The sequence below is a fragment of the Populus nigra genome, chromosome 17 (genome assembly GCF_951802175.1).
Source record: "Populus nigra chromosome 17, ddPopNigr1.1, whole genome shotgun sequence".
Lineage (NCBI taxonomy): Eukaryota > Viridiplantae > Streptophyta > Magnoliopsida > Malpighiales > Salicaceae > Populus > Populus nigra.
Window position 1 is genome coordinate 3859479 of NC_084868.1, and position 15193 is coordinate 3874671.

The 15193-nt window shown below is 30.7% G+C and overlaps 1 protein-coding gene and 1 non-coding gene across 2 annotated transcripts; one reads left to right on the forward strand and one right to left on the reverse strand.

The window, feature by feature from the left end:
- The first annotated feature begins 9437 nt into the window (after positions 1-9437).
- LOC133676754 (rop guanine nucleotide exchange factor 7-like) lies at positions 9438-13071 on the forward strand. Its single transcript, XM_062098488.1, has 7 exons — positions 9438-10357; positions 10451-10567; positions 10685-10839; positions 11429-11503; positions 11583-11873; positions 11959-12315; positions 12404-13071. Exons 1-7 carry the CDS (start codon positions 9721-9723, stop codon positions 12899-12901), a joined length of 2130 nt encoding a protein of 709 aa, XP_061954472.1. The 5' UTR covers positions 9438-9720; the 3' UTR covers positions 12902-13071.
- A 102-nt stretch (positions 13072-13173) lies between these two features.
- On the reverse strand, positions 13174-13245 carry TRNAP-AGG (transfer RNA proline (anticodon AGG)). The gene has a single exon. It is a non-coding gene; the product is annotated as a tRNA-Pro (tRNA).
- Between the last annotated feature and the right edge of the window lie 1948 nt (positions 13246-15193).

Genomic DNA, 15193 nt, shown 5'->3' on the forward strand with positions numbered 1-15193 from the left:
AAGTATTTTGTTATATGATAAAAGTTGGTGATGATTTATTGTATTGTGTTTATAAATGCAGTAACTAAAATAATGCTAGATTAGATTCAATTGTTGAGCTTCTAAAACTTAAAAATGAATAATAAAGACTAGAACATATTTAAAACATCATAGCATATATATTTTATTTATATCAAATGACTTATAACCTTTTAATATGTCTCATGTATGTATATTTTATTTTATAATTTTTAAATGAAAAATAAATAAAAAAAGTAAAATTGTGTAACATACACACTATTTTAATTAAAAAAATTAAAAACTCAATGCAATCAATGACATAGAAAAAAGATTTAATTTAAAATTGAGTTATGTAAAATACTAGCATCTTTTAGGTGTATACAAGTTTAAAAAAGTAATTAATAAAGAAAATTATCATTGTAATTAGAAAATAAACTCAGATAAATGCTCATGCTTTTCATTAAAAGCAAAGGATATCATATTTTGTTTAAGAACAAGTATTAATTTTTTAAAATGACAACAGTACGAGATGAACACATCATTAGACACTCAAAGCCTATGATACATCATGAAAAAATTAAAAATTATTTTAATGTATTTTTAAACAAAAATTATTTTAAAAAATAATTATTATTATACTTTCAAATACCACCATAATCAAAGCTATAATGTACTAGTTGTGATGGTCCAAATATCCCACAAATTCCCACACTTGTAAATATTAAAAATGAACAGAGGATATATTTATCCCCCAATTATCTCCCAAATCTTCAATTGAAGCCCCCCAAACAAATCACAATCCGACCCTTCATGTAACTAATGTTGCCCAATTAGCCATTAGCTTTAATATTTTTCATTAAAATCATAAAACAAAAGGATTTATTTGCCTTAAAATAACATCACCTTTTTCATTAGTTTTAATGATGGGTTTGAGGCCCAACGTCGATAATTCTTTTTTTAGTAATTTAATTGAAAATCATGCTATGTTAGGGTGTGTTTTTTTTTTCAGAAAATACTTTTTTTTTTTTTTTATTTTTTTGAGTTTTTTTAAATATTTGTAGATTATTTTAAAATATTAATATTAAAAATAAATTTTGTAAAAATAAAAAAATATTATTTTAATATATTTTTAAATAAATTTTTTTTTAAAAGGCATGGTAAAAGTAATTCCTGCCATCTCCGAAGCAACAGAAGTGAGGAAATAGTTTTATGGGCTTAGGGATGTAATCGCGAGAAGTGGTTGGCCTTGCTGAGACCGATCTGATGGCCCAAATTATGCCTACTTCCAGTAACTGCAGTCTAATATTAAGGGAGTATTTGAAAATGACTGCATGTATTTTTAAAAAAATTAATTTTTTTTTTAAAAATAATATTTTTTATATTTTAAATTATTTTAATACATTAATTTTAAAATATTTTAAAAAACAATCACAATCACACACCTCCAAACCGCTCTAAAAATTTACTATTTGCAAATCAGTTGCTGGATTTGACATCAGCATCATATTGCGCAGCTGCTTGCTACTCATTCAAGTCTTACCACCTTGCTTGGCAAACAGACATGATAACGCTTACGAGTGGAAATATTGTTATCATGCATTTACGAGCTTCATACGCAATGGCGAGATGCTGTAGAAATAGCAGTGTCCTTCATGATTATCAAACCCGGTGCAGATTCGGTTAAGGGGTCATTTCTTAAGTTATAGAGGTCGATTTGAATTAATTTTGATCAATTTAAATTAATTCACAAAATTTTTAAAAATATTTAAAATTTTAATATTTTATATAAAAAATAAAGAAACAATTTATATGAAAATAAACTATACATGTTATAAATTATAAAATTTAAAAGATTATTTAATTTTTTTTATCTCACGTTAAACAAATATTATCTTATTATTTTAAGTTGAAGTATTTAAATCAAAAAACATTTTATTGCATATTGAAAACATATAAATTTTTTTCTTGTGAACATAGAATATATATACTAAAAGATTTTAAATCTCACATTAAAAAAATAAAATATTCTTTTAATATTTATATAATAAACTTTGAAATGGATTAATAACCAACTGAAAAATATGAAAAAAATCTATAACTAGGAGAGAAAACACATTTGAAAAAAAAAAAGTCTCTACCAGGTTTTGTCTGATTATTCAGGTTCCGGGTTAACTAGTGAGTCAAATAATTTTCTTTATGCTAATTACTGGCCCGATTTTTGAATGAAACAAACTCGGTTAAAACCTCGGGTCAACTAAGTCCTAAATTGATCTGCTGAGTCAGGCCAGGTCTTATAACTATAGTATCATTTGACCCAAGTCACCTTTCTTATTTACATGAGTTTTAAAAACTATGTAGAAATCTATCGGTTAAATTCAAACATCTCAATTAATTAATTCATAATTAAAATTTAGTTTATTTTTTTAAAATAATATTATTTTAACTTGAAAAAATAAATTAAAACATTAACCAACGTCATGGCCATGTCGGGTTTCATAATAGGAGGTCACATTTCAGGCATTCAAATTTCAAAAACTGGTGGAGCCTCTCATTCACTTCTTTCACGTATTGGGGCAAGTGTACATTGAGTAATGAAGACACAAACGTGTAATGTCCTGCATTTTTTACCAAGCATTTATAGGCAATATTTAGGTACAATATTCCGTTAGAAATGTACCTTTTAAGCCTTGTTCTGCTTTTGAGAGGGACATATTTCAATTAACCAAGTTTTCCAGCATGAGCCAAACATCCGAAAAGTGGGAAAAACATATTCGTTCTCACAGATGGAGCCCAGAATAATTGCATGGGACTCCATTTTTCTACAAGAAGCAGATGGAGCATCCAGATAGGGAAAAGAGACAGACATGGTAGAATAAGCTTTACTAAAAGTGATGGACCATATATTGCTTTACTATAATTAACTCAGAACATCTTGGCATAAAGCCATCCCTTTCCCTCCAAGGTTGTTTTCAAACTAGCAGTCAACATCAGCCGAACAACTCTCTGTAGTAGCTGTTCGAAGGAGCCTTTCTTCACACATTTCAGGTGGAACAACCAGCAATATGACCATGAAAAGTTTAAGAAATGTGAAGGACTTAAAGTCTTGCAAGGAAAGTCACAAAGAAAGAAAGAAAGTGGGGGATATTGCAGAGGCTTTAGAACTAGTTTTCTTTGTGTATGGTGGTGTTTTAATTAGTACATAAGATCTCAACCACAACTCTAATGTCATTTTCGCCATCATTCCTAGCGTTAGTTATAATAGAAATATTCTGATTTGTTTGTTGCTTTTACACCTATATGGTCATATACTTCAAGTGAGTTCTTGTATTGAAATACAAGTTTTTTTTTTCTGAAAGTGTATTTAGGCTAAAAAAGAAAAGAATCAATTTCATGTTTTTTGGATTTTTTTTATTTTATATATGATTTTGATATATTCCTAACAAAACCTTTTAAATATGAAGAATGTAAACTTTATTTCGTAGCCTAACCTGATGAGTTAACTTGATGATCTATTGACTTAAAGCTTGGTTTAGGTTAGACCAATGAAAAAATCAGGGTCTTTTATGAAAAAAAAAGTTGTTTTTAAGCCTTCTTTCTTAAGAAAAAATAAGTCATAAGCTTTTAAAACAAATTATTACCCGAATCATGTCTTATAACTATAAAATAAGGTGATTATTTATTCAAATATTAAAACAAAAAAATTAATAGAAATTAAGGAAAAAATTGTTAAAAACTTAAAGAGTGTCAATATTGTATTACCAAAATACCCTCAAATTACCAAATACCCTAAAAAGGTCCTAGTGCAACTAGAATCGACAAAAACAAATATAAATATAACAGCAATGGCATGCCCTTTAAACCCTATGCCATATAATAAAATGAAAACTCATGTCCAATTTGTTTAAAAACTAACCATATATTTAATAGAAAATTTCAAGACTTACATGTAAATTAGTGAATGTCAATCTCTTAGTGTGGAATGTGTCGTCAATATATTTATACATTGGATAGAAAAGGCCAAGCTGATGCGAACTCGGAAGGTAAAAACCCTTGAAACTACATGCAAGAAAAAGAACAAACCCAAAAAAACTAAAATCTGATTTGGTTAATAAAAGCTTGACATAACAATTACCTAAAATTAAGCATTGGAACTATTAGAATGAAAACCCCCCACCAACAATTATAAAGAATTACGAACGAGAAGTAGTATTATAATTATTAAGAAATTAGCAGCGCCCTTTTTTTTCTGTCTAATTTGACGGGGATGCCGATGAGTTCTTACGTTTTCATGTCTACAACTCAGTTCATCCTATTACTACAGGGATGAACCCAAGCCAGAATAGTAGCCATAAAAGAAAATATATATTAAACCGATCAAGGAATACTAGTTACAATACCTCTTATCTAAAGAGGAATCCTTCCAATAGTATCGGTCATTTATCTCACTTCTCTCCATATTTAATCAAGTGGTCTTGCTAGAGACATGGACAATCATAGATAATTATGTGATGATATCCTTCTAACGAGATAAGATAATTTCTGCTCTTATTTATTATTTTAATACTCTTTTTTCCTTTTTTAATTTATTATTATTATTAATTAAAGAATATTAATTAAATTAATTAATTAGAAAATAAAAGAGCAAGTACAAAAATAAGTAATAAAAGGAAGAATTCCACAAAGACATTTGATCTTTGATAAGTTCAAGAAAAGTTCTTAAAGAATCTAGAAGCATGAGTTTTCCTCTCCAACACATAAATATTTCTGAATAAACCATCTAAAAAGAAAAAAAACCTAATTACAAGCTAAATAACTCTATTTATACTAAAATATCATAAACAAGGTTAAAAAAATATTAAAATATTACTAATCTAATTAGAAAAAATATCATAAATCAACTAAGAAAATATTGTAATCCCCATACAATAGCTTTTGGATCTTATCCAAGACCTTTTCAATGTCCGATTGCTTCAAAATTTTAAACCCATATGACTTGAATAAAATAAGAAACCTTTATTCCAAGCCAAATTTGCCAATAATGGAAAATTGCATTAAATATAAGGAAGTAAGGCACTCATCTAGTGATTGTAGAAGACACAAATTGGTCAACATAATTGAAAGTTAGTATGAGCTAGAACTTTTTAAAGTTCAGGGAAAACTTTGTGAACCTGATGGAGGCTATGAGGTAGATTTGCATACGTATGATGATGATGATGATGGGAAAATCTATGTTTTTAGAAAGATACCGCTAACACCTAAGGTTGCTAAGGATTCATAGTGAAATATGTTATTTTATTCTCGATGCACCATAAATAATAAATAATAATTTGTTTGATCTTGATTATTGATAGGGAAAGCTATGAAAATATTATTTGTAAATATACTACTAATAAATTGAGATTGTTATTAGAACCATATCCTAAACCATACAAAACTAGGTGGATTAAGTTAGTATGAGTGATAATGGTAACCTAAGGCTATAAAGTACCTTTTTCTATTGGAAAGTATAGGGATGCGATTTATTATGACATGGTAGATATGGATTCATACAGTTTGATATTTGGTAGGCTTTGACAATATGATGTAGATGTTAGATACTTAGATACAAATAATTTATATAAGCTTAATAAGGATTATGTGAATTCTACCCTTGTGACTTTGAAAGAGGAATGTAAACCTAAGGCTTCCAAAGTAAAGGGAAAGGTTTTCTTTACCATAGAAAATTCAAAACATGAGATCTAATCAAATGTAAAAGACATTAGACAGATTTATGCATTGGTTATTAAGGTGTTGGTTGATGGGGGGGTAAAAGGGGAAAATGTAGACATTTCTAACGCAATTAAAATTTTTCTTGTTGATTTTAAAAAGATTTTACCTGATAAGTTGTGGGATTAATTACTATTGATGAGATAGATTTGACATTGGATTGATTTGGTGCTAAGATCTAGCTTTTCAAACCTTCCACATTATTGAATGAATCCTAAGGGTGAGATATTGAAGGAAAAGTTTATCATAATTGATTTCAGCTAAAAGTTCAAGAGAACATTAATCTTTGTGCAATTCCAACTTTGTTGACTGCAAAAAATAATCATAGTTGATGTAAATATATGGATAGTTACACTGTCAATAAAATAACAATTGGTTATAAATTTTTTCTTCCTCAATTACATGAGATGCTTGATCAATTATATGAAGTATTAATTTTTACGAAGATTGATTTAAGAAGTGATTATCATCATTTATTTCAACTAAGGGATAAGTTGAAGATGACTTTCAAGACAAGAGAGGGATTATATAAATGGTTGGATATGCCTTTTAGATTGTCTAATGTGCTGGGCACTTTTATAAGATTGATGAATCAGGTTTTATATTTTTTTATAGAAAAAAATTATGGTTGTCTATTTTGATTTATAGAAAATCTAAAATTGACCATGCGAGACATTTGAGAAAAGTGTTTAAGGTTTTATTAGAGAACAAACTATATATGAACCTAAAAAATATAGTTTTATGACTAATAGACTATTGTCTTTAGGCTTTATTATTAATCTAAATAACATACATATTGATGAGAAAAAGGTTAGAGCTATTAGATATTAGCATGTCCCTTAAATAATTTGAGAAGCGTAGTTTCCATGGATTTTCTATATTTTATTGACGAATCATATAAAATTTTAGTAACATAGTTGTATTAATTATTAAATACACAAAGAAAAGGAAGTTCAATTGAGAAGAAAGGTAGAAAGAGCTTTGCTTTTAGCAAATAAAAAATAAGCATTACTCTATTTTTTGTACTTCTAAATTTTAACAAACTATTTGAGGTAAAATGTGATGGTTATGGTGTACTATACTAAGAGAAGAGATTTGTGATGTTCTTTCATGCGAAGTTGAGTGAGTCCATATCAAATTGATCCACATATAAAAAGGAGTTTTATATAATTTTTCAGACTTTGAAGAAGTAGTAGCAATATCTAATAGGTAAGGAATTTATGTTTTATTAAGATTATAAGCCATTGAAATTCTTACAAAGTCAAAAGAAAATTTATAATGACATGCATGCGAAATGAGTAACTTACTTGCAACAATTCTCAATAAGAATTGTGTACAAAACTAGGGTTCATAATAAAACTGTTGATGCTTTGAGTTGAAAGGTAGCCTTATTGGTTACTTTAAAATGAGAGATCACTAATTTAATTGTGTTAAAAGAGATATATGAGCATGATGATGATTTTTGTAAGCTATGAGAGAAGGATTAAAGTCAAAACTTGTCGTTGGTGACTTTTATATTTTTGATGGATTCTTCATAAGAGGTAATCAACTTTGCATTCATTGTTCTTCATTATGAGAGATTGTGATTTAGAATTTGGATGGAGAAGGTTTGGCTAATCATTTAGATTGAAAGGAGACTACTAATGTTATCACTGAAATATAACATTAGTCTTACTTATAAAATATTGGTAAGTTTGTGTAGAAATACTATTTTTGTCAAATTGCCAAAGGGTAAGCATATAATATAGGTTTATATGTACCTTTGTCTATTCCTAAAAATATATAGGAGAACTTTTCTATGAATTTTATACTTGTTTTACATCATACACAATAGAGAGTGAATTTTTTATTTGTTAAATTTGACAGATTCTCAAAGATGGCGTGTTTTATCTCTTGCAAGAAGACGATGCTTTTACAATTGCTTGAATTTTCTTTTGAAAGACGGTTTGTTTGCATGAGGTGATGAAGACAATCATTTCTGATTGAGATAGTAAGTTCTTTAATTATTTTTAGTGAATGTTGTGGAGGATATATGATTCATCATTACAGTTTAGTAGTACAACACATCCATAGATGGATGGGCAAATAGAGTTGCTAAATTGAACAATTAGAAACTTGATTCAAAACATTTGTGTTGATAAGAAAAAGTGGTGGGATTGTTCCCTTACACAAGAAGAATTCACATACAATATTGTTAAGCATAGTGCCACTAATAAATCATCATTCGAGAATGTATATTTGCAATGTCCTAGGTATATGTTAGATTTGGTACCAATTCAGAAAAGTGCTAGATATAACATTGTTGGTGAGAAGATGATTGTAGATGCTCAGTCTAAGATGACGACGTGAGGCAGAACTTGCTGAAAACCAACGCTAAATATAAGGAGACTATTGATCGATATCTTCATGCTAAGATATTCAAAGAAAGAGATAAGGTAATGATATTTCTAAGCAAACAGAGATTCTTGATGGGGATGTATAGAAAGCTGTAGTAAAATAAATATGGTCCTTACATCATAACAAAAAAATTAATAATTAACAATATTGGTATTTCCAAAACCCTTGATGTTTATGATATTTATCTTTATTATGATGATAAGTCCTTATATCCAGAGTTTAGAGATGACTCAAGGTTGAGTCTTTCACTAATAGAGAGAACTGATTTGAAACGTGTTGGGAATATATTTATAAATCGTATAAACAAGGTCAAATCCATAAAGAAGCTAAGATGCGTTAAATATGTAACTTGATAAAAATTATCATAATTTTATTTGACCATTAGATCTAAATAGAATTTTGAGAAAAGATTTTATAGCCTATAGGTTATTATTCATGATTATTTATAATTTTATTATGTATTGAATTTTTTTATTTAGATTAAAACTTTTAATTTAATTAAGATTTTACTAATTAAAATGTTTTTTTTATATGTAAATAATCTTGTAGACTATTTTTTCAGATTGGGTTATTGAATTACAAACTTTTTTTCTATCAATTAAAAACTCTAATTTTTATTCGCGCTATACATCTCGCAATCAGCCTTGAAGGCATAATATATCCGATTTTTTTAACACCATGAAGCTGTGGTTGCCATTAGCGGGCACAAATTTAGTTTTTGTTCGTTTTGGTGCCAACGATGGAGATTTGCAGAGAAAAACTAGCATTCGCAAACTACATTTGCATTAAATAGTTCAATCTTGTGTTGTGCTTGCTTAGAGGAGTCCTGTGTGTTCACTGGGCCATAAGACAGTTCTATATTTGGAAACAAACAATGACTTTGCCTAACGAACAATTTTCACATTTTACAGTGTGGTAATCCACACGTAACATTATAACATCGCCAAGATATACACATGTATTGCTTTCTTCTACAAAATATTCGAGTTCCATTTCTTGAAGTCGTGGTCTTCAGCAAATGGTAAATTAACGATAGCTAAATTAATATTGCTACATATATTCTCTTTCTTGAAAGGATGACGAGCTCGGATTTTTTAACTGAAAGAACGAGAGGATATTCCTGTCCTTGATTACCTAAATTAGGAGACCATCATTGACTGATCCGTTGCTTGCACGGCTCCCATGGCCATACTTTATTATATTTTTCAAACCCAACTGTCGGAATTATTAATGCACTTATCATTTTTAACCCTTGTTCAAGCAAGCCAAAGCCAGGCCAAGACAAGAAGCGTTTTTTATTGTGTTCTTCAAAACAAAAAAAATTGAGTTAAAAATAATGGAATCATCACCATGAAGGATGAGCCTTTTCCTGTCTCTTTCATGTCATGTGTTGGAGCAAGTTTCAGTAATCATAACTAGCTTCACCCCACACAGGACACATAGTTTATATAGGAAGCTCCCTCACATTTCCAAATCAATAACCAAAGATTTTTTTTTTGTTTTTTTGTTTCCATGTTCTAACTTCTGCCCCACTGAAGAAGAAATGGTTAAGACCTTATGGATAGAGCTTTCACCCACCAGAAAGAAAGAGAAACAGCTCACCAACAAGAAGAGCAACATTGTCATTACCGTCTCAAGCTGTGTGCGCCTGTAGTAGTGAAGCTAAGAAGCTCCAATAACCTGAAATCGTTTTCTCTATTGGGCTTCTGGGTCTCAAAATCTCTTAGAAACTTATATTGCAAAGCTAGGTTCTCAAATGGGTGTTGCTTGAAAAGACTACAGTTTAATGGTATGGTAGTGAACAACTCTGCTTTTTGTGATTCACCTGGGGTGGTTCAGAAAGAAGAGAAAGGAGAAATGGAGGGTTTGATTGAGAAGAGTAATGAATGTAACAGAGAGAAAGATACGAACTTTGGTGAAAAGAAAGGTGAAGTCCAGACATTTGGCGATTTGATTGAAGACAAGGGCAGAGAAAGCAGTTCAAGTTCTGAATTTTTAACTTCTGAGAACACAGGGCATGGGGAGCATAGTCATAGCAGCTCTGAAGAGGACTCATCTTCTCCTCGTACATTGGGTTGGCCTGTACAGAAAGATGAAGTATCTGACTGCACAAGTACCAATAGTGCAACTGATGATGAAGAAAAATCCCATTTCGATGATAGGAAGTTGGAGAAACAAGGGTCTTCAATTTCAGGTATTGATTGGTTTTTTCTTCCTCTTCTATATTTACTCTTTGAAGTTCGTGATAACGTGTTTAATGTTATGAGTATGGTTTACGGTGTGATAGAGACTGAGATGATGAAGGAAAGGTTTTCAAAGTTGCTACTCGGAGAAGATATGTCTGGTTGTGGAAATGGGGTTTGCACAGCTTTGGCTATATCAAATGCCATTACTAATCTATGTGGTAAGTTTTTTGAGCGTGTGTGTGGTTATTTTGGTATTATTGATCAGTTTACTTTCTTACAGTACGCATTGGCTTTTATTTTGATGGTTATTGCCCTTTCTCTCCTCAATTTTGCAGCTACCTTGTTCGGGCAACTATGGAGGTTGGAGCCTCTAGCACCAGAGAAGAAAGCAATGTGGCGAAGAGAGATGGAATGGTTTCTTTGTGTGAGTGATCACGTTGTGGAGTTGATGCCTTCTTGGCAGACATTTCCAGATGGGAGCAAGCTCGAGGTATAACTGTGAATGTGTGTGGTTGTATTTTTATTTTTCTGAATAGACACATTTCCTAGTCCATTTCATTTGTTACGGACCCTGGTTAATGTGGCCAGCCATGAATTTCTTTCAATTTTCTCTTTTGTGCAATGCTGCAAGTCTTTGCAAATCTGACAAATTCGAATATTGAGCATCTGTTTTGAATTAGACTGTTGGTTTAACAGATTGATAATTGTTCAGAATGGAATTCATTATGGTTTGTTGGGAAACTATAACCAATAGAAGCAAACTTCAAAAGAATAGATTTGAGTAATTAAGGCTATACCATTAATTGCAGTAATGTTCTAATGACCCCATATTTTGTTTTTCCTGGTGATTAATGGACTTGTAATTTGAATCCTATTGTCAAACATGGAAAAATCTCATTCCCATGGATGCTTAAAAGTGAACAGCTCCTTGGGACAATAGAACGAGTGACAAATTTTTTTTATTGTTATTGGGGGCAAAAGGCTGGAGAGAGGAATTCTCTTTAGAGCTCAAATGGTTAAGTGATTTCTGGTATTTGTTCTCTCGGTTTTTTTATTAATGCTGTGAACTTGTGATCCAGGTTATGACCTGCAGGCCTAGATCGGATCTTTACATAAATCTTCCAGCTCTGCGCAAATTGGATAACATGCTTCTTGTAAGATTCATCAACACTAGTTAGTTCATAAATGCTAGTATTTTCACGAGTTCATTCTGAATGTGAATTTCTTATGCAGGATATCTTAGATAGTTTTGACAATACTGAGTTCTGGTACATAGACCAAGGGATCCTGGCCCCTGATGCTGATGGATCAGCTTCTTTCCGAAGAACCCTGCAGCGCCAAGAAGAGAAGTGGTGGCTACCTGTGCCTAGGGTGCCTCCTGGAGGCCTCCATGAAAATTCAAGAAAGCAGTTGCAGCACAAACGTGATTCTACAAACCAAATATTGAAAGCTGCTATGGCTATCAACAGCATCACTATATCTGATATGGAAATCCCTGAATCATATATGGATGCTCTTCCAAAGGTATAATCACCTTAGATCAATGAATCAATTTTTGACATCAGAAAGACATTTTTCTTAAAAATTGTTACCCCAAACTTTGTTTCAGAATGGAAAATCCAGTTTAGGAGACCTCATCTATCGATGTATCTCTTCGGATCAATTTTATCCAGAATGTCTCCTTGATTGCCTAGATTTGTCTTCCGAACATTTAGCTATAGAACTTGCGAACCGAGTGGAAGCCTCAATCTACATGTGGCGCAAAAAGACCAACTCTAAACCTGTCAATAGTACAAATCGCTCCAGTTCAAAGTCATCCTGGGAATTGATGAAGGAGCTGATGATTGATGTAGACAAGAGGGATTTGCTTGCTGATCGAGCAGAAAGCCTCCTGCTTTGCCTGAAGCAGCGATTCCCTGGTCTTCCACAGACAACTTTAGATATGAGCAAAATCCAATACAACAAGGTTTTGATTTCTTAGCCCAATAAAACATTTTTATCATCGTGAATGTCTGTTAATATCAATTTCATAATCAGTTCACTTGGTTTCTTAGGATGTTGGGAAATCCATTTTGGAGAGCTACTCAAGAGTTCTGGAGAGCTTGGCATTTAATATTGTGGCACGAATTGATGACCTGCTCTACGTGGATGATTTGACAAAACATTCGGATCATTTCTCTTCAATCTCTAAAGTCAGTGTGATTGCTCACAAAAGTGTAACAATTCCATACTCAGTCCCAGCCTCAAACAGTCCATATAAAACAGCTTTCACCACACCAAGCTTTTCACCTGGGCAACGAATAAGCCCTGTAAAGGGAGACCGATCACCCTTCATGACCAGTGGAAAAATTCCTCAGCATGGTTTAGGCGTGAAAAAGGTCTTGACAGATTATCTCAGTATTGATACAAAAGGCAGGGATGGTGGCATTACAATCGAGGGAACAGACAATGTGATTCGAAACACCCCAGCTTCTCAAATTGGAATTGAATCTTTTGGGTCTATATTAGAAACAATCAGCACACCCGAGAACAGATTTTCTGATATCTGTTAAAATCAGTTGCTGCTAGCTCTTTTGTGCATGTCTTCTTCTTCTTCTTTTTTTTTTCCCATAGATGGTGTTATTTAAATCTTAGTAGCAACGAGATCTCTGTATTGATAATGAGTTGAGTGCTTCATTCATGCTGCTCAAGCCTTGTGATGAACTTCTTGTTTGTTGTTGAACTTTCCTTCATTGACCCAGCCCCAACTGAGCAGCACATTTACTGGTCCGGAACACGCACAAAAAAAAAAGGCAAATTTTAATTGATTTAAAAGAGTGGTTCAGGGGCATTCCGAGAATTGAACTCGGGACCTCTCGCACCCTAAGCGAGAATCATACCACTAGACCAAATGCCCTACATGTTTTTCTTTGTGAATTACCTTACTTTTAAAGTGCTGTTGTTTTACTGAAGAACTTCAAAATTAATGTGCCCATCCATGCTTTTAAAGATTTTAATTTTTTTTTATATTGTTGCCGATATTAAAAGAAATATTATTTTAATTTAAAAAAAAAATAATATTTTAAAAAATAATTTATACTACCATCTCAATCTCAAATATTATTTAAAAAGTTGGACAGAATACTCAATAATATATTTTTTCTGTTTGGTACATAATTTGATCCACGCTAATAAAAAATCTTAAATCTCCAGCCTTTCTACTCCGCAAACTAGAAAACCAATCCCTTAATCTTGTAGTAATTGCATGGAACTCAACGATCAAATACACGGCAAAAATCCAAGCATAAGTCCTGGAATAGAATTAAATTCTCTGTATGGTTAAAATTGTAAGGGTAATCTTTCACCTCCTTTCCCCCTATTTAAATTATTTTCCTTCTCAACTATAATGTATTAAATAATTTAATGCATTATTAATACATTATAGTTTGAGAAGGAGAATAATTGAGATCGAGTAACATTTAACCTCAAGGAAGGGTCAAGTGTTATCTCCCAGCCGTGGAGGGTATTAAATTATTTTTTTGTTTTTAACATTTATTTATATATGTGTACTCCATCTTATATCATTTTTAATCCTATTTTTAATTCTTAATGGGTCCACTTTAAGGTGTGGGATCCTTTATATTATTTATGGATATAATTTATTAAATGTGAGTACCACTCTTTCTCATGATTTTTAAATTAATAATAATATAGTGTTTGATATTGTGGTAATAGTTATTTTTTAAAGTGTTTTTTATTTGGAAATGCAATAAAATAATTTATTTATTTATTTTTTAAATTTATTTTTAATATCGGCACATTAAATAAATTTAAAATTAAAAAAATAATTTAAATAAAAAAATTAATTTTTTTAAAAAAGCACAACATAATTGCAAAGAGTAAGGAAACTAAATATTATAACACTTCACCCTTTAACCCCTTTTAAACGCTTAAAACTTCACCCCCTTCGCCAAACATGAACTTAACATTTCTCCTTCATTAATTTTTTAACCTCCTATATAACAAGTGCAACCTAAGGTCTAATATTATTTTTTTCCCTTTTAAACATTATGTATCAACTTGTATATTGTAATTGCAATTCAGTATTTGGTTAAATCTTTAAAATAAAAATTCCTAGCAATTTTTTCTAATTATATTTGATTCATCATTGAAAAGATTCACGAGACAAATGAGCAGGTTTACTATTTTGCTTTTAAATAGTATCTAATTTGACAATATATAAGATATATACACACGTATTATCTTTGTTTAAAACTAACATGTTGAAATCAATAATAAATTTAATTTATAAGATTCTATTACCAAGTCAAATAACATATCTTCTAACAAATTAAATAACAAACATATTGGTTATCTAAAGAAAATACACATAATCTAAACTATTTGTTTTATTATTGAGAAAAACAAGGTTATATGTTGGTGTTTATACCAGTAAGAATAATTATTGTTTATATAAAAAATAAACATTTACATGTTAGCCAAATAAAAACAATAATTATTCATATTTAAATATGAAAACAAAAGTTAAAATCGATCATGAGCATTGAAACCAACCAAGCTTAAAGAGTTTTGATCGACCAAGAAAACTAGATCATAGTAAACTAGACGATTAAAAGAGAGTTCTGATTGACCAAGAAAACTATATCATAGTAAACTAGACGATTAAAAGTCATGATCAACCAAGAAAAAATGATCAACCATAGGAGTTTGTGCTCATGCCAATTACCAGAAGGCTCATTCGTACTTAGAGAAGGAATGCCAAATTAAACTAACAAAGTTATTTAGTTTAATTAGGACTTCATATGATCATCAACAAAGGAGAAGTTTAGCTTACGTCATAATTT